We start from the raw sequence: 20,255 nt of genomic DNA, 5'->3' as shown, positions 1-20,255 counted from the left end.
TGTGTGTGTGTGTTTGTAGGTGTGTCTGTGTGTGTGTGTGTGTGTGTGTGTGTGTGTGTGTGTGTAAGTGCTTCCTTACATCCAGAACATTCACAGGTTCACAACACAACAAGAACACTGTATCACTGCTAACACTGCAGGTAAACAGCGTTAATAATTACAGTTTGTTTGTTTTTTTACAGTACTCACTATGCTGTAGTAGGCCAGTACATTTTGAGATTGATCAGTACCTCACTCCAGTGAAAACAGATCAGTCCCAATCCCATTTATACTTGGCAATAAAATTTCAATGCAAATAAAATATGCATCAAATTTGGCATCAAGGCAGATTTCAAATCAAATGTAAATGCACACAAAAGGTTTAGAGCTACTGGATTTTACTGCTATGAGTTTTGTGTTGTAGATGTTGAGGTTGTTTGTAGTAACTATCTAAGTGTATCTAACTGTCTAAGTGTTTAAAACCATAAACTGGGGGGTGTGGAGGGGTGTGGGAGGTGGGTGTGGGGGGATTCAATGAGGCTGTTGAACAAAAATGAATCCATTAGAATGAGTCCATTAGAAGTAAGTAAGTGTTGATGGGCATGCAATACATTACAGCCTGACAACCTCACTGACAAACTGTTCTTAATTTAGCATATTAGCATGTAACCTGGTGGAATTAATGCCTCTGCAGTCACATAACCTTGATATATATATTTTAGGATAGGTGTAAAAAAAAACAAAAACAAAAAAAAAACATGGTAGCTATTGGTTTTCCAAAAACTACTAGAGAATTACCTTTGACCAATTAGAAGGGGGGCATAATAATAATGATACTACTACTACTACTACTACTACTAATAATAATAATGATAATAATAATAATAATAATAATAATAATAATAATAATAATAAGAGGTGAGTATTATTACATAATGTAGCTTGGAGTGATGCCTAGAATCGTCTTGATCCATTGTTCATCTGCACTGGGATTTTGATGCCTGGTGTAAATGGGAGCAAATATGGATTGATCCATCTCAGATACATCTGTCTAATGTAGATACATGAGTCCAATGTCAATACATTAGCCTGGCTTAGATACATTAGCACTGAGTGGATACTGTTACCATAGATACATACATCTGCGCAGACAGAGCGCCACCATAGCCAGTCCACACAGCTAAAGTGCTATATAACAGGTTATTGCATATTCTGATGTCTGTCTTATTGCTTCCACTGAAAGCAAGAAGGGAAATGCACTCCAGTATTGGAGCACAGCAGGCTGATAGAAGTGAACAAGTAAAGAAAATGAAATAAGTCTTTCCAAAGGCGAGGAGCCCCATTCTAACATGACAGCATTTTGCCAGACAAATATTAAACCGTTTTGACAGACACATCGCCTATGTCAGGCACTCAAATCTGATAAAGACAATGCCAAAATTATGGTTTGGGTAAAGTCTTACTATGTCCAACATAAAACCATGACAATGACGACATCTCCACAGTTTCTCAATTTTGTGCACCAACTCTCATCTTTTCAGTGGTAATGTGCTGTATCGTTAGAGTATGGGGCCAGTGTAGCCTACTGCACTTCAGTAACAAAGTGGCTCTCACTGGGCATGTATGTTGTGTGTGTGTGTGTGTGTGTGTGTGTGGAGATATCAGCTGCCCCAGCCATCTAAATTATGTTTGTGGGTGGGGCAGCTGTTGTGGAAGTATCAGAGAGGTGACTATTGGTTTGCACTAAGAATGAACCCACTGATCGCAAGTCCTGGTTTCAAACAGGCATCTTAGCACTACGTTCATCCCTGATTATTGACTTACAGTGGGACAAAGTAGAAATGCTAGAATTTAAAAGTATTAGGAGACATACTGTGTGAATGAATACCTATTTTACTGAATATCTATTATTAGTAAGATGTGACTACTTCTCAAGAGTTTCCAGCTGTCATTCATCCGAAACATCTCTTTCAGCAGCTCTATATAGGCATATATTATGTTCACCAAAATCTTGTAAAACCTGCACTCCAACCAAAAACCAGAAAACAACAAAAAAGTTTAGTGCTAAGACACCATTTGAAGACCAAAAGCTTTCTTTTTGCACGAACTTCTGATATAGACTAATCTGTACCTTTAACAAGATAAAATACTGGAAGTAGGGGTAAACCTTCTGTTCTTAACACAGAGGGTTGGCAAAGAAACACATGCCACTGGCCTTTTCTTAGAAATATGAACATTCATTCAGCATTATCCATGTCATCAGTTGATTAAAATGTACAATTTGAACACTGCCCATGTATTTGTAATATTCTCCCTGACAGAGATCTTACATTCTTTTGCAATGATCCATCCCAGTGCTGTGCTATGTCTATCACTGAGGCAGTGTCAAGGGAAGTGTTTAGACTACTGCAGTACAAGAATATATGTGTCTACTGTGTTGGTATAGAGTTGCCTTTGGGTTAAGTGAAGCAGGTTTTGATTGGACGGTGGTCAGAATCCACAAATTGATGATTCCATGGAAGTGAAACTGGAGAGCTGCTTACTATATGTTGCACTCTCCGCCTATATACCAGTGACTTGCCTTTGAACAAAGTAGCTGACTTAGCTCCTGCTGTAGTGGAGCTGTTCAGCAGCCTATTGTATATAATTTTGTTGGTATTAACATGTTCCTACCTTTGAATGTGTATAAATGAGTCTTCCCCCTAAAAATTCCTACAAACCACAACTCTAAAAGCCATTTCTGATTCACCCTGACCTGGTTAAAGGGGTAAGAAAATGTGTAGCAGTATTGGCAGAAGTGCTTTATCAGATAAGGTTGATGTGAAGGATTAGATGGGACAGGAGACGAGCAAAACTCTTTCTGTATCCTGACACTCGACAACATATATTTATATGAAGATATATAAAAATGCACACATGCTAAAAATGCATTGGTTATTAGTCAGAAGCAGCATGATTAAAGTTCATTCATTTCTATAGGGAGTTAGGTTGTCTGGGGATTGTCTTCGATGAGGGTAAGGGTTGTTTTTTTTGTTTTTGTTTTTGTTTTTTTAAGTTAATTTTCTGTGTTTTTTACCCTCCCACCAGCAGGGGGAGCAGAAGCAGAACAGGCACCTGTGTTTCATCTAAAGCAAAACAATATAACGTGTGCAGAACTGGATCCACTAGTGACCTTAGCAAGCTCATCTGTCAGCCTAGCAAGCCTGTACTGAGCCAGCAAAACTTAAAGCTGTCAGCTTTAATGAACCAAACACCTCCCCTATTGGTCTGGCTCGCTGGCCAAGTTCAGCCTCTCCCGGTATGTCAAACCTGGACCCTGCGGTAAACATGTAAGGTAAAGTTCAGATTGCCATGGCAGTGGTTAAGGTCAAAGGTTGGATCAGTGCCAAAAGGCTCTGTGAAAGATCAGGTTTAAAGATCATAGGTGCATTCAACATGTGGTTTGCAGGAGGCTCTTGGCTAGAACAGTAAGCCATATTAAATGACTGCAGTCAGTCCAGTATGAGCAAAATGGTGAGATGTTATTTTATAAGCAATGCTCTCTAAAATGATGTCTCTCATTGATTGAAAGAAAAGTATTGCAACTAATGACACTTAAACCCATTTATGCTCTATGTGCACTATGCTCTGTTATGCTCTGTGTGTCTTGGAAAACAGTTTGCATTATGCAAGCAACATGTTGGCTCAGGTTTGTGGACAAAATAGAGTGTTGAATGCTCCTCTGCTTTCGGTTCATAGTTGGGTTTGGGTCCAAGTGTGCGGTGAGGGTTAGAGAAAAGTTTGGCAGGAGTATTTGTGCTGTTCTTCAGTGTACATCATGGCAGTTGATAGATTATGGCAGTCCATTGTGGCAGAGTAATGGTGTGTGTTCCCTCTGGTCAGGTTTGTCGGGGTCCAAGTTTGATTTAGGGGTTTAAGGCTGTGTATTACAATAGAACCTCATCCATTCCTAACTCTTTGTGCGCCTTAGAGAGACAGCAGTTTTCTGTTTCTTACATGAGATGAGATATTTTGGGTTTTCTATGTTAATTTTTTTTCTCATGGGTATAAAATGTGACAGTTTGATCAGCTTTGAATGGCTCATGTCAGAAATGAAGTTCCAAAAACTGTTCACACTTACACATGGGAGTTGTTTGTATTGCCACATCACAGCATACTAGTCAGTTAAGATGTCCTGGGACACACTTTTGTAAAAAAAAAAACAACTGCTTGTCAACTGAGGCTGTTGACTGTGTGTCAAAGTGGCTGTGGGCCATTGAAGTATCACCAATAATCAAAGCGTCGCTATTGTAAACTACCACGGTTCTAGTAGTGGTATTTTCTCCCTAATAATGTGTTTTAGCCATTTTAGTTTGAAGAAATATGGGAATATGGAGGGGTCAGAGAATAAAAATACTGACATTTGTTAGAAATTCACCATATTGACACGACAGCCATTATGCACTGTCACAACTCTGAATGTGTGATGGACAACCTTATACTGCATCCTTCTACTGCTCTTCTTACAAATGTTCAGTCTTACAAAACATCATCATTTCACCATTTCCCATTTGAACAAAATGAAAACAATGGATAGTGAATATCTGGAGGGACACTGTGTCATATTTCAAAGTGCAACAGCATACTCTAATAGGCAACAGGCAACCTTAGCATTCGGCGCGTCGTAGTTTGCCTTCTGTATAATAGCACTATATATGATAGAATGGGAAAAGTGTAATTTAAGTATGAAGTATCAAAAAAAATCTTGGCCTCACTGATTTTTTTAAGTTCACGAAAGCCTAGAGGTAAAATAAATATACTGGGTATAACACAAACTTTTAGATTTAGGCTAAATTTTGCCATCAAGCTTTCAGTGTAACTATCGAGCTGTCTTTTCACCACACCAACTTGTGACTTGTGGACAAAAAATGTGAATAAAAAAAGGTATTAAAAAAAAACTCCAATGTGTTGGATTAGTGGTCTTCCTACCATACCGTGCTCTTATACCATCTAGAAGGACTGCTGAGGTCCCACTGTGGAGGAAGTAGGCTATGAGGTTCTTGTGTAATGTACAACAGAGTTTGATCACACAGGCTGCAGACTGTCCTACACATGAGCTGCCATTTACAGTGTGAGCCAGACTTCTGCACATTATCACTTTCCAAATCTCAAGCATGATTTAAAATATATATTTTACATGTTCTATTAGTTTAGCCACGATTGAGATAAAACAGTCCATTGATAACAGCGTTTTCTCTGAATGTGTACATTTTTCGGACACATATATACAAACATACAGACATACTTTACATTTTGCTCATGCCTTTGGTGTCGCTTTGTTGTCGGCTTTGGCTCCTGAAAGTCCATTCTCTGTGTTGTCGTTCCCTGAAGAGCTGACCAGGCACTCTTTGCTGGAAGGAACATAGAAAAGAAAAAGTGAGCACATGCACAGAGATCATAGAAGGAAGGAGGTGGGAGTTAATACCATAAAAAAGCACACATCCACACATTAATAAGTAAATAAACACATAAAGAATAAATACAATATGAAACAACGTTCAAGATTTTCTCCAAGGCAGCTCATAGGTTCTCAAATTATCGTCTTGTGTTAGATTTTACTCACATATGTGTAAAAGTACAAATTGTAAAGCCTAGAAATACTGTATTTGCTGTCCTTTTTCATTCCAAAATAAGGTGCACCCACTTTTATTATACCATAGACTCTATAATTAAATTAAAATGAGCAAAAAAAAAAAAAAAAAAAAAAAAAAAATCAAATCAGCAATTAACACTGTAATGACACCAATACTGAGCTTGCCAAGTCATTTTTGGTAGATATGTACTATATTTAATTCATTTTGGCAACTTCAAGATGTATACACTGTCATGATTCAAGTTGCATAGCCATATCAGCTCTTTACAAATATTAGTCTAACCCATACAAGAATGTTTTTAAGAGCATGTCACTTTTAAAACTTCATGGGGACGTGGCACATGTGAATTGGATCGCAGTATCTCTCACTTATGAGAAAGAAATCATCTCATAGTAACATGCCACATTTTATATGAATACATTTTATTTTGCTATCCATTGCTAGTTTATATAATGCAGTTGTGATTCAGTCTACACACAGTTGATGGCAGCGTTTTCATTCGCTGTACTAAATGGTGATGCAGCAAAGTGATGAGTTTTCTGTTTCCAGAAGCAGTAATAGCAATGTTTATTATTTGTTTGTTTGTGTGCTTTAGTGTTGATTGTGTTTTTTTAGAAGGAACAAATTATAAGTCATGAAATTACTTTGATGCATCCTGTCTGTAAACATTGTAGCACATTTCTTCTAGCTGATGTCATCATAACCAGTGCCAGTGATATACTTACTTCTTCTCATCATCCTTCAGCAGGAAGTGAACAACCAGGGCCTTTATCACCATGACAATTATAACTAAGCCAATGACACCACCCACTACTGAGACAATGATGACCGTCAGTGTGTTGTCAACCTCCTTCACTGGAGAGAGGGAGAGAGAGGTTGGGAGGGAAGAGGAGAAGGATGAAGAGTCTAAGAAAACAATGCAGAGAGGGACAGAAAACCTCTCCACTTCTTTGTGTGTATGCAAAATCATTGGTATTTAGGCAGAGCCATGTGTGTGTGTCAGTCGTGTGTGTGTGTTACATACGTTGGTCCACCACTTTAAGAGTGAAAACTGCACTGTGGTTGCGGTTTTTCTCTTTTGGGTTCTTGGCGAAGCAGACATACTCTCCTTCATCCTCGAAACTGATGTTCCACAGCAAAATGGAGAGGTTGTTTTTCTTCGAGGAGCCGACAAAGTCCACACGATCGTGGTACACACTGACCCGAGGCTCCACACCCTCAACAGGAATTACTGCCTCGCACAGCTGCATTCATGCACACATACACATGTACACAGACATACACACAAACAGAGACAACCAAGCATGCAACCACATGCACATAAATGTACATGAGCATGAGTCAGTAAGTTATAACTTATATTCTTCATACTGCAGGAACATACACAACACACAAAAGAACACACCAGGCTGCCACAATCTTCCCTGTCTCCTGTCACCCCTATACTTAAAGTGACAAAAGTGAAAAACTCAGCAGCCTTTCCAAAGACAGTGACACAGATGCGCGAAAAATCCACAACTCTCAGTGGGGAAGAATTTTGTTGGGAGCTATTTCCTGCCAAAGAACACAGGCAAACTGTATCCATACACCCCCAGTCAGTTCAAATTCAGTGTGCATAGATACCCCCAATGAGACTTGTTGCCCCTGAGGACTGTGGATTATGATGGGTATCCGCTGTTGCTGTTGAGTTTTTCACATGAACATTTCTTGACCGTTTGAGCACCACAAACAACCCATCCAGCTACCTTTTGCATTGTTCCATTGTCATTATAGTGCCAGTTGAAGTAGAGGTTTTTGATGCCAATACAGGAGGAGTAGGTGCAGGGCAACAGGACTGTAGAGCCATTCATTGCCTCAACAGTGGACACTTTCCCCGTTGACACCTCCAGCCCACCAACACACCACACCCCTGCAAGGAGTGAGAAAAAGGGGAAAGCAAGTATTTGAAAAAAAAAGAAAAGAAAAGAAAAAGAAATCTTAGCACACCTTAGAAATCGGTAGGCCATGGATATTTCAGACAGAGGTCACATATCAATTTTACCTATAAACAAATGCTTGTCAAAGGCAGAACCAATTTTGAGGTTGAGGGAACATTCATGCATAATTGATTGATTGATTTGTTTATTTCAGTGGCTTGCATGCTTAATGGTGCCTGGTCTTGAATGGCTCATGAGACACTATTATCCACGGAGTCATTGAGGAAAAAATACACAAATAGGGGGCAAGCATCAAACAAAGCAAATGGCACAACAATACACACTTAATACCAGCACAACTAAACTTGAAGTCCAATGTAGATAATGTCTTACTAAGTATTCTAGTTTTGCTCCATCATCAGTATATTGTGATAGCAGAGAGGTGTACCAAAAAGCCCAAATATTAACAGATATATGGTTTCAGGGTGCACAAATTCCAATATCCAGGTACAGAGATAAATCAGTTTCTTTAGGAGAATAATTTAGCTTCCCTATTATTGCACGCCTTAGCTACAAAACTTGTAGCTAAATTGCCATAATTTCTAAATTGCCATTCTACTTTCCCCCATCATTTGATCATAATAACTTTTGAATTTATATTTCACAAAAAAGGGGTTCCCTCAAATCATCATATAATGCACAGTGACTTTAAAATGGGACTCATATTCTATATTGTTTAGCAAAACGCGTTTCCACTTCTGCCTTCTTCACATAATGGCACCAAATACACAATTTATGAGTATATGACAAATTAATGAATATACAATTTACTCGATAGCAATATGGGTCTGCTTCCTCCGAGGAGTGCTTGAAAAGATTAGTGCGGTTGATAAGTAGTGCCCGGACAAACCTAAGTGGCTGACTTACTGTAAGTTCATAAAATAGCCACAATCTTGACATCACTGTCTGATAAGAGACCGTTTTTACCATAACCCTTTTGTGTTATTGTTGGTTTTTGGACATGCAATCCCCAGTCTGTAAATATGACTTTTGTTTTTGTAGAAGGTGGTCAATTAGGCCAAGATTATTTCCACACCTCTATGCTGAAAGAAAGAAAGAAAGAAAGAAAGAAAGAAAGGTAAGAGTGGGGATAAAATGGGAAGAGGGAAAGTGAAATCATGAAAAAAAAAACAGTGGAAAAAACAACTGGAAAGATGAGAAGTCAGAGAAAAGAGACAGAAGGCAAAAAGGAGATAATGTAGAAGGGAGGTGCAAATTGCATGTATTAAAGTTTTTAATCGTTGCTGCCACTGGTTCATTAACCAAGTCAGGAGACCAGGCTAGAACATATACAGCTGAATGACAGGCTGACTAGGACAGATTAACAGACAAACTGGCAGACAAAATAAAACTTACTAATAGACAGGGAGGCAGACAGACAAACCAGCCGAACCCCAAAACATAAATCCAGTTTAATTCACAGTATCATCAATGTCCTCAAGAGACCATCGTGCAAAGACAGTGATACTGTAATGCTATTCCCAGCAACACCGATAACTAACTTAACGACTTGTACTGGTTTGAGTCTTGCTGAGGGGGGTTATGGCACGACAGCTGGTGTAATTCTCAGATTGTTGTTTTGATGTCACCCGCACTCTTGGGACCTATTTATAGACACTCTCCTCCACGCTGACCCACTCAGGATCACCTTACACATGAACAGGGTGCATGTGTTAGAGAGAGAGAAGGAAAGAGAGAATGTGTGTGTGTGAGAGCAAGGGATTACATCAGTATAGGAATTTTGCACCACTTCCTCTCGGTACTGTGAAGACATCGATATTAGCAAAACAAGATAACATTAAAATCCCCCTGGTATTCCTCCTCAGTGAAAATGGGGTTTTCTTCTCTAATCAGCCACAGTTATAGTGGCCTTGGCGTTGAATGCTCTGCACACAATGATATCACAATATGGTTAGAAGAATTACCATTTTGATTGTATTGACACTGCTACTATACAACAGGCAATTTGGAATTACATGTGATTAAATCGATTGCGAAGTGCATGTAGCACTGTGCATGGAAAAAAAAAAAAAAAAAACAGAATGTTGCCATCATCAAAAGGATTGCATGTTGGCAGTTAATGTGCTGTTAGCAGACAGAATGATAATAGCATTACAAGGACACTATGAGCTAGAGTCCTGAGAAATTACATTCTCAACTGTCATTCAAAAGGTTGACATTTGCAACATACTGTGTGCATTTTATTTATTTTTAAAGTTGTATGCACTGCTAGTATGACATTGTACTTAAGAATATTTATCTGTGACCCACTGTAATGTTCAAGAAAATGCTTGGCGCATGTTCTGTTTAATGTAAAGGGTCTTTTTTACGATATTCATATGTTTGTGTTATGAACAGTCCACAAGTTGGCATATATGTTTATTGCATGTTACGCCCCTTGAGGTTTAGCTAATCATCAAATGACGACATTAAATACTTGATCAATCGATGGGTGAAAGTTATGAATATTGCATAACAAAGAGAACAGAGTCAAATTGTTACAGTTGGAGAATGGGTGTCACTCTGGGCATCCAATGTTCTGAAAATGTCATGTGATTAAACTTTCCCAGCATTTGGATGGGCATGAAACTGACCCAGCTGAATCATCAGTACAAACAAATAAGAACTGTGTCAAAGTAATTCAGGCTTCTGGGAAACACTATGTCACAATTTTAGAGGATAAAACAACTACAAGTCCCACAAAGAAACGTCCATTTGCCGAGCTTCAAATTCTGTTGCCTGTGCTGGTGAAGATGAGCTTTGTAGCTTTGAGATGACTTTCTATAGACATTTCATGATCATGTCAGCAACTACAATGCAGTGTTTTTGTTTGTTGGTTTGTTTGTTCCACTGATGTGGAACGGACAAAACTGCATTCCAGTGCTTTCCATCGTTGTACTCGGCAAGGGCTGCTTCATCCTACCAGATGAAGAAGATGCCAACTTCACAAGTTTAGTGAAATTGGCATCATCTTCACCTTCTTCTTCACCTTAGTAATCATCATTGTGGCTCATAGGTATTGTATTCTTTAGTACTATTTGACATACAGAACCAACAGCAATTTCTCAGAAACAAAGTTAAATCATTTAGAGCCAATGGCCATACAATAGCCATACGGCACTGATTCTTAGTAAATAACATTCCAAATGGGGGAGATGGGAGATAGATGTACTACTGTGTTGAACCCAGCACCACTGTTGCCTCCTCCCTCCTTTTCCTGTTCAAACATGCACACCTGTGTAGGCAGTGGCATGAGCATACATCCAAAAACATTTGAACATACACAAATCTGTGAATACAATGCCAAATGCCTGATTTTTCCTCTCATCTTCTGTCTCCTCATACCCCCCCCTTCCTCTGTAGCAATCTTGATTTCCCCCCTCTGCTCTCAGGGTAGGGAGGCCTGGGCCATTTGGGGTCTCTGTGTTCTTCCCTGTTTCTCTTTTTACTGTTTTTTAATGGGCTCTTAAGCCCATCTTCTTTATGCAGCACTGAGCACCTTCTCTTTCACTCCTGTTTTTTTTCTGTCTGCCTCTTTCTCTCTCTGTCTCGCTCATTCTCAGAGCCGGTTCCTCAGGGATGCTATCGCTATATAAGGGGAGATTCGAGGAGAGCTGGGCTGCTTATAATTAATACATGAATGTTTTTGTGGGGTGTTTTTTTTTTTTTTTTTTGGAGTGGTGGTGAAATCAGGAGCAGTTGAAAGTTTTAAGGAGTTCCTTGTGACTGGGCACCAGTTTGAATTCCTTGTCTGGCTGGGAAAATCTGGGCGTGAATGGGAGCGAACGAATAATCATCCCGCCCTTCTTCAACAACTGCTGTCATTGTCCCCTCGACCAAGGCACTTAACCAACTTCTCCAGCAGATCTGCACATTGGCCAGCTGTAAAAGGCTGTGGTTGCACTGAGCAGCTCACATGGATGAAAGTGTGTAACTGCCTGTGTAAATTTAGAAGTGTTACACATCATTAATAAAACTTCATTTTCTCATATGAATAAAAAAGACCACTTCAGTGGTGTATTTTAATAGAGGGCTCACTCTCAACATCAAATGCAGAATTGAGATTGCTCTGCCAGTATGTTTCTCGACCTTCACGTTTAATTGTGCATGCTAATGCTACAACGTAAATATGCTTATGAACATTGTTTCTCATGCGTAAATATTTCTTAGTCTCAACAAAGATGCCAAGGAGAACAAGTCACAGCACAAGGGAGAGCATTCCTTTAAAAGAGTACATGCAATGTGTCTTTACCACAATGGAAACATGATGATCTTTCATATATATGGGAGGAGTGTTCCATCTCACACCTAGAAATAGATTTGGCACCTCCCTCATTTTACACCTCGCCTCTCTACTATCCTCTTCCTCTCCTCTACTCTCCTATGATAACAATGTGTTCCCACAACACCTACATGTGATAGTAATTTATGTTAGCATGCATGTGACAGAATGTGTGTGTCTGTGTTTGTACATGTCCGTATTTTTATAAAGGTATGCATGTGGTTGTATTTGCATGTGTATGTTTGCAAGACCCTGTGAACAAATGCAGTATTTGTTTTAATGTATGTGTGCATTTGCGTGCGTATGTGCGCGTGTGTACAAGAGTAATAAGCTGAAGTATGTGGTATTTTTAGCTCCACTATCAGATATCTCTTTGCCCCAGTTGGACAACATCAATATCTGAATCACTGAACCAAATGGGAGGGAATGAAACTATGTGTTCCTATGTGTGTGTGTGTGTGTGTGTGTGTGTGTGTGTGTGTGTGTGTGTACGTGCACGTGCATGCGTGTATGTGTGCGACCTTGCCTGACTATCAAGGTGAGGAGTGGTGTGTAAAGTAGGCCAGGAACTGAAGGGTTAATGTATTTCTGAGTGAACCTACAGAGAACTGACCGAGGACGCTATTACCACCCTGAGAGAAGGAGGGAGAGGAGGAAGATGGAGACATAGAGAGAAGGAGACTGAGAGAAGTGATGGGAGGAGTGAGGGAGGAGGGAAAGAGTTGTGAAGGGACGGAAAAAACAAGGAAGGAGAGAGGAGAGATGAACGGGGAGCGGGAGTGATGGAGGTGGTAGGAAGAGGTGGAGGGAGTCACGAGGGAGGAGCAGAGGGAGGGAGATGAAGATGTCTCTCTCCAAGGTGAATGAATGACAACAGGGCAGAGAATTACAACAGCAGCTAAAGAGCTCAATCAACAGAGCTGCTGGTGGCGGGGACATCACATTAACCCTGCACACTGCTAACACACTCTTACACAATGCAGACAAGCATCAGTGTGTAATTACCATCAAGTTTACATTCCAACTGAATAAATGTTAAGCTGCTCTGGCTGTGGATGAAGAGGAAAATGTAAACCCACTGCCTTAATGGAGCATAGTGTTACCCTGCAGTGACCTTGTAACCCCTGAGACACTCTGCAGCTTGTGTGGAACCTGTTCTATACCATACTTCTCATGGCTACCACTTGTTTGTACTAAATGACAAATAAACATACTATACAATCTGTTATGGCAATGTGCTGCATGACACTACAGTCTGAGGCTTGCAAGCAAATGAATTTGGAATTTATGCAAGGTTTGAGATGATTTTCACTCAGCATTATGTAACTTTCAAACAATACATGCTACTCCTTGAAAGCTGAGATGAAAAGAAAAATGCCCCTTTAACCCTTTCACATCACATCCTTAGTCACTGTATGCAGCTATTCAACAATATAGGCAAAAAAGTGAGAATATATGATGTAAAACAAAATATGACGTAGGCATGAAACAGCCAGTTCCAACCAATAATATCATGACATCCACCTGTCAATCCATCCTCAAGTGTTACATCTCGCTTGGTGATCCTGTTTCACTCGCAAATATGTCACCATATCGAAGTTATGTCACCATATTGAAGTTAAATGCCATTTCATCTGGACTTAAGTGTAATCAAGCCTTTTCCCAAGTATTTGGAGATTTTTGCATGACACATTTATCTATAGAGAGGGAAGCATCAATCAATGAATCTTTGAAATTCCCCTAACCCTATTCCCTAGACAGAGGATTTTTATTCCATAAAGTAGTCTGACTTCCAGCACCTGTTTATTGTTCAGTTGTCCTGTAACATAAAACAGATCATGAAGTGTATGATGAATGATCCAGGCGCTTAAAGGCTGACTAATGGAGTCCCAAGGGAATAATCAAGGGAATGTGAGGACAGACTTGACAGTAAGTTACTGTCATAAATTTCCCTCATACTGTATGTAATATCTTTGTGGATAGCATGTTGTACTGATGTTTTCTTTGTCAGTTACTCCCCTTACAGTCTCACATGTCGTGCATTATCCTGATTTCCTGCCTTAGTATTACAATAGTTGTCTTCAGAGATTGCTGCAGGAATTTGGCAAAAACATGTCATCCGGATGTGGCTGGGTCTCCAGAACTTGGTCCGGCTTTATGGGAATAATGGGCTGTTGTTAGCCTTTCCAGAAGGGAGAAAGGGGAGAGGCCAATCATGAAATACCTTTTAAAACAGATCATGGAAACAAAGTACTTTTTTCATCTCTTTCCCTCTCCATTTAGTACAATAAAAATGACACTGTTTTAGAGTATGAGCTCTAATGGCTGTGTAAAAATGAGACCATTGTGAAAATTCTGTTAGCCGTGTTTGGCTTTATATTTGTTTACTTGGTGAATCCTGGCCAGTGATTTGGGTCAAAATGTGCAGGACTGACTTAGAGCATCAATAAGGAGACTCAACTAGCGCTCTGAATCACAGTTCTTTTTTTTTTTTTTTTTTCCGCTGCAGATGCTGTCCAGGAACCACTGAAGCTGGATGGGCAACATGGGCTGTTGCTGCAGTTGAAGATATTAGTCATTTTATTGGGAAGTGGATTTCCTGAGAACCCTGAAAAACTGTATTTATCTGCTCTTAAAAAAAAAAAAAGGAAACCTTACAACCAGTTTTGACAGTTTCTACAAATGTGTATCCATTCAGCCCCATTGGATGTGCAGGGAGATAGGGAAGTTTGCTGAAGACTGGAAATCTTGTGAAATGACACTGGATGGACAAATGTATTAGGGTTAAGTGAAAATATCCTTTTTTAAAAATTTTGGTCCAGTTACTCAAAGGTTGTCTGCAGCAGAGGTCCAAGTCATCATAGGACTGTATCTAACTTGTCTTAAGATTTCTCGGCATATATGGATGCAGTACTGAGGGTTTATATGTATATAGGTGTATAGGTGTTCAGTCCTCCTCTGAACAAGACGGGATCTTCATCCTGAGTGTTTATCAGTAAATCTGCCGGTAACATTAAGTGCCTGATGGAAAACTGAGGTAACATTAGGTAGAACAAAAACACAGCTGTTTCACTGGATGAAAAACAAAGTCAACAAATATGGATTTATCTGTAACACATCTTTGGCATTTTTCTTTTTCTCCTACATTTGCTATTCTCTCTCACTGAATACAAGTGCTTCCTACTATATAATTGCTTTGATTGACTGTGATGTGATTTAAATAATGCACAAGATTGGACAAGATGTGGCAATACAAACCACAATTGGGTCTGGACCTGGACTGCTGTCCGCTAATTTGTGATGGCTGCTTTAGAATAGGCCCTCTTCTCTTTCCCCTCATGCACTGTATGCCTATGCCTGAGATTTATCATTAATGATTTAAAGAATGAAAACGGGAAGCACTGTTACAGATGAATATTGACAGAAACCAAAAGGAATGTAAATTGTAAGCTAAAAGGAACATCATACATTTACAACATACAACAATATTCATAAGTAAGGCCTAAAATATAAATTTGCATTTAAATGCTTCAACTGCATCATACCGTTTAGAACTTAGCAGAACTCAAAAGCAATTAGGAACAGAACAAAACAAGGTGCCCTACTAATTACAAAAGCAGCCACCCTTAGGGAAGAACAACACAAATAAAGACACAGACTTAAATATTACCAAATCTAACATAAAGTGTCCAACATAAAGGAAGGAATATTAAAAATTTGGTGTCCCAATGTCAAAGAGAACAGTACACAGCATGAATGAAGTTACAGTACTGGAAAGGGGACTGGCTGCTCCCAGTCTAATGTCAGTGTTACAAACTAGACCCCTGATAGGCCACCGATGGTTATGTAATGATGAATGTCCCGGTCACAGAACTTGTATGGGGTAGAATGCACTCATTGCACTGTTTGTCATTGTCATTTGGCTGGCATAGCATAAAATGGCAATTATGGTTAGTTGCTATGGTGACAATGCAAGCCAGTAGGGCCTTTAAGTGCAGATATGTTGTACTGTGCCTGTAGGCTTACAGCAGAAATTAAGGCAAGCATCGTGAACATTTGAATCTGTGTCCTGCTGGGCAACACAAGTGCTTCCGCAACTGTCGAAACTCAGCTCAAAAGTGAAATTGGCAACATTAGCATAACATTATCACAGCTAACGCTTATCTTACTAACATAGCTCCTCAAGTCAGCATCTGCAAACTTGCAAACCCAGCTAGTGAGCATCATCAAACATACATTTTACTCACTATAACCTCATAAATGCTGTTAACTCTTATAGTCAACCCTAGCCCTAACTATAATGGTGCATGTTAAATTGAACAAGCACTATGTGAAAGGTGTTTGCTAAATTAAAATGGCTATTTGACATTGTCTGGAGCAGATTAATTCCTCTAGCTGCAACGATGACCAGCTATAACCACTTCTCACTATGCAAAGACATCTAAATCTTTGATTTTACCCACTTAACAGCAGCAACATGTAAAAGCCCACCAGTGGAGGCATAAGTGACAGCTTAATTAACTTCTCCACTGCTTTGATCCTCACTGCAAAACCTCCTGCCTCAGCGAATCAGCAACTTGCTGCAGGTCAGTTCATACAGAAGTTGGCCCAACAGCACCACGGCAATGGTCCTCATGAAAATGGCCGCCACTCTGACCATCCTGAAAAGCTGAATTGTTGTGTAGCACAATGAAACCAGTGTGCTACAGCATTTCCTGTCTGTCTGTTAGTTAGCTACATGGAGCTTGACAAATATTCACCATTTCAAATGCCGTGAGAGGTTGTAATCATGATCTGTAATCATGCCAAGAAATGTTTCTGAAGTGAGGAACACAGTGCAGATGACTGCTTGGTGTTCTGCTCCAAGACTGTGCAAAAACAGCTATCAAAGACATGCCTCTGAAAAATATGTTTGACAGAACATTTCCACATTATTTGATTACCTGCATATCACCTTCACTGCTTTTGCACTACCAGCACATCTTCACTGTATGACAGGATAGTCTGATCAGGGTGGTCTGTGCCCTTATGGTATTTATAGCTTATAAAACAACATGGTTGACTGAGATGATTTTCATTTGGATTATGTTTTATGTATGAGTAGAAAAAAAAATAGGGAAAAAAAGCAGCATATTCATTAATTCATATTCATTAATTCAATTAAGACTGTAGTGACAACCATCATTTTGGCAGAATTGTTCTCAACATTTCAGCACAATGACCTTAAGAAAATCTGCTGCCAAAATGTTAGTATTTTTTTTTTTTTTTTTTTTAACTTTAGTCATGTGAAGTAGTTATGTAATATTTTATATACAACAGTCAGTTTTAATGCTACAGTATGTCATGTTTCATTGTTAACAAGTGAGTCAGCAAGCATTATGTTAAAAGTATGTGAAAAACTGAAATAAAGTAGGCACTTTTCCTGGCTAAATTACTGTATGTCGATGACAAATATTTGTTAATTTACATTTTAACATGCAATAGATGTTTTTGTGTGTTTTTTCCCCCTTTTTGCCACCACAGGTTATATTATGTCCCTTAGTATCCACACGGGATTTTGTGGGTGTAAGATCGACGAAAAACACACTCACTCAAGGCTATTGCATAAAATTCTGTGAGACTGTGGAGCACGACGGCTTCACATCTACTACTGCTGTGCACGCACGTACACGTACACACACACACACACACACACACATACACACACAAAACAAAATTAACTGAATGATGTCTATGACACACAAACATTTATACAGCATAAGAATCAAGAACCCTCATGTGTCTACAAATTGTGTTAATAAGTCTAGCAGCTGCCTTTAGTGTGTGTCGCACTGGGGAAGGCCACTTAAAGGTCTGTAATTTTTAATTAATTTATTTATTTTATAAATATATTGTATGGACCTCTTGATTTCTATTTTAGACATCAATGGTTTCTAAAAAAAATCCTGCTAGGTTTTCACCATAGAGCAAGTAGTAAACAGGGCCTCAGCTCCTTTATTTTTATTTATTTATTTTTTTTACCTTCAAAATAACACTTTTTGAGCCACATTTTAATTTTTTCACCCATGAAACACCTCAGATGCTTTATGCTTTGTGTTAGATGTGTTTACTGAAATACAAATCCCTACCACCCAACGAACAAGTCAAGCACCCAGCCAGCTGGCCAGCCAGTGACTCAGTCTGCCTGCCACCCATCCTGTTTGTCAACCCGATCACCTAGCCAGCCTTCCAGTAAATCCAAGTTCAGATCAGCTTAGGGTTGAATGTTATTGTCCATGATGCTCTCAGTCCAGCAACAAGTAACCACACCTGTGACATCGCCATACATTTTAGCCTGACTGGTGAGGAGAGAGAGGGAGAGGGGGACGGAGAGCAGGGTGAGCTGGATGAGTCAGGAGAGGTAACACAGACAAGGAACGACAGAGCAGCAGATGTTTGCATGGAGCAATAAAAAGGCATGGGGGTGGGAGGGGGTTAAATATGACAGCAGTGAACCACCCACCCACCCACCCACACTGGCATCAAGCACAGAAGCAGAGGAATGGAGCAGAGGAGGAAGGTATGGAGGGGGCAGTGTAAAGGTATGGACGGATAGAGGGATTCACCCTGCAGTGACAGAAGAATACAGGCACAAAGTCCTGGCATAACAGAAAGGCACAGGAGTGGAGAAGTGAGGAATGACATGAGGGGGGGTATAAGATATAGTGAGAAGTATAACTCACCCAACAGCAGTGCAACTGCCAGCCCGGCATGAAACACATCCCCCGATCTCAAACGGCTGGAGACACTTGAACCGGTGCTGTCCACTGACGCCATGACACCACTTGTCTGTCTCTCTCGCTGTCTGTCTGTCTGTCTCACTGGATGTATGTATGTATGAATGTGTGTGTGTCTCTGTCTATCAGTCTGTCAGTTTGTCCAGTCTGCAGTCAGCCCAGTCTATGTGAATATGTGTGTGTGCACGACTTCAAGATGTGTGTGTGTGTTAAGTGTCTCTAGAATGAGGTGGGACACTGAGCTGTTGCAGCTGAAGGCAGAGCCTGAAGTGCTGTAGCACACTGGTTCTCCTCTTCAGTCCCTCCCTCTTCTCTCCTCCCTTGTACTCTGTCCCAGCAATGAACAGGAAGAAGCAAGCACAGATAGAGGAGGATAAATTCCTTGAGAGAGCTCTCTCCCTTCCAGTGCCTCCCTCTGCTGCTCCCCTGCCCGGGAAGACAGAGGGAAGGACAGAGAGACAGATGGGAGACTGCAGCAGTTGAATGAAGAGTGCAGGTCCTTTCCTCTCTCCCTCACTCCCTCTCTCTCTCTCTGTTTTCTCTCTCTGTCTGTCTGTCTGTGGCGGGCTCGGTGGTGATTACCCGGCAAGGCAGAGAGAGAGGCGGCAAGCAGAGAGGAAAGGACAGGCAGAGCAGTGCTGGTGTTGCGGTGTAGCGTCAGACAAATCCACAGCTCCAGCTCCAGCAGCAGCAGCAGCAGCAGAAACAGCCGGGGAAGCAGGCTGGCCAAAAAGCCCCACAGGGGGAGACATAGGCTGGGGGTGTGCAGGGTAGAGGGAGGGGGGGGTTACAGGGGGAGACTGGAGCAGAGCCAGCAGTCAGGCGGAAAAGCAGAAAGCGCGTGTCTCCCCGGCCGGCACAGGGACGAATGAGCGGAAGAGCTACTGCAGAGGTAGAGGTAGAGAGAGAGAGGGAGAGAGAGAGAGAGAGAGAGAGAGAGAGAGAGAGAGAGAGAGAGAGAGAGAGAGAGGAGGGGGGTAGTGTACTGGGGGGTGGTAACTGCTACCACACATACACACACACACATACATCCAACACACAGTAAGGCTGAGTCAGCCTTACTTCAGAGGGTCTCAGACACGGATGGGTTTCTTCACCCACACCACACACCCCTGTTTTGCTCTCTTCTCTGCTTTCACTCCTTAACCTCTTGCTGGATGTCTGTGCCGGCAGCCTCCCTACAACATGCTGTATCAGAATTTGACTATGTTCAGCTGTATTTTCAAAGTTTTATATTTTACTCTCTGACTTATCCCTCTCTCTTTCCCCTCTTGTTCAGTTATACAATATGTGTTCTGATGGGAGGGATGTGCTACTGAAAGCATATGGGTTTTGTAGGGGTCCACTCAATGTTCCTAAGGTCCTATGTTCTGTCAAAGTATTTATTTATTTATTTATTTTCAAACTGAAACAACCCCATGCTCCCTCAATAATATCAACATAAAAAGATAAAGTCAATTCTCACACCTCTCTTACATTAGCAGTAAATAATATCTGAAATGGTCCTGAATATGGTGTGGCACTTTCCCAGGTGTGACTGCCCAAAGCAAAAAGACTGCACTCAATTGATCTAGCATTTGATCTAGCATATTTACTGTGCTCAAGATGA

General features: G+C 40.5%; 1 protein-coding gene across 2 annotated transcripts in view; it reads right to left on the bottom strand.

Moving 5' to 3' along the window:
- The window catches only part of scn4ba (sodium channel, voltage-gated, type IV, beta a), a 21,597-nt gene extending 2,290 nt beyond the window's left edge, over positions 1 to 19,307 (bottom strand). The window contains exons 1-6 of one of the 2 annotated variants that reach the window (XM_030067247.1): positions 18,593 to 19,307; positions 7,358 to 7,521; positions 6,637 to 6,856; positions 6,338 to 6,467; positions 5,269 to 5,369; positions 2,999 to 4,163 (exon numbers count right to left, since the gene is read on the bottom strand). In XM_030067247.1, coding sequence (XP_029923107.1) covers positions 5,276 to 5,369; positions 6,338 to 6,467; positions 6,637 to 6,856; positions 7,358 to 7,521; positions 18,593 to 18,686 — 702 coding nt within the window. In that variant the 5' untranslated portion in view covers positions 18,687 to 19,307 and the 3' untranslated portion in view covers positions 2,999 to 4,163; positions 5,269 to 5,275. Of the gene's footprint in view, positions 1 to 2,998; positions 4,164 to 4,185; positions 5,370 to 6,337; positions 6,468 to 6,636; positions 6,857 to 7,357; positions 7,522 to 18,592 lie in introns of those variants that run through there. The other variant, XR_003929230.1, reaches the window with a different exon arrangement.
- Between the last annotated feature and the right edge of the window lie 948 nt (positions 19,308 to 20,255).

Source organism: Myripristis murdjan, chromosome 13, assembly GCF_902150065.1.
Source record: "Myripristis murdjan chromosome 13, fMyrMur1.1, whole genome shotgun sequence".
In the NCBI taxonomy this organism is placed as follows: Eukaryota; Metazoa; Chordata; class Actinopteri; order Holocentriformes; family Holocentridae; genus Myripristis; species Myripristis murdjan.
Note: the sequence above shows the minus strand (reverse complement) of the source record. Positions and strands in the feature narration are given on the sequence as shown.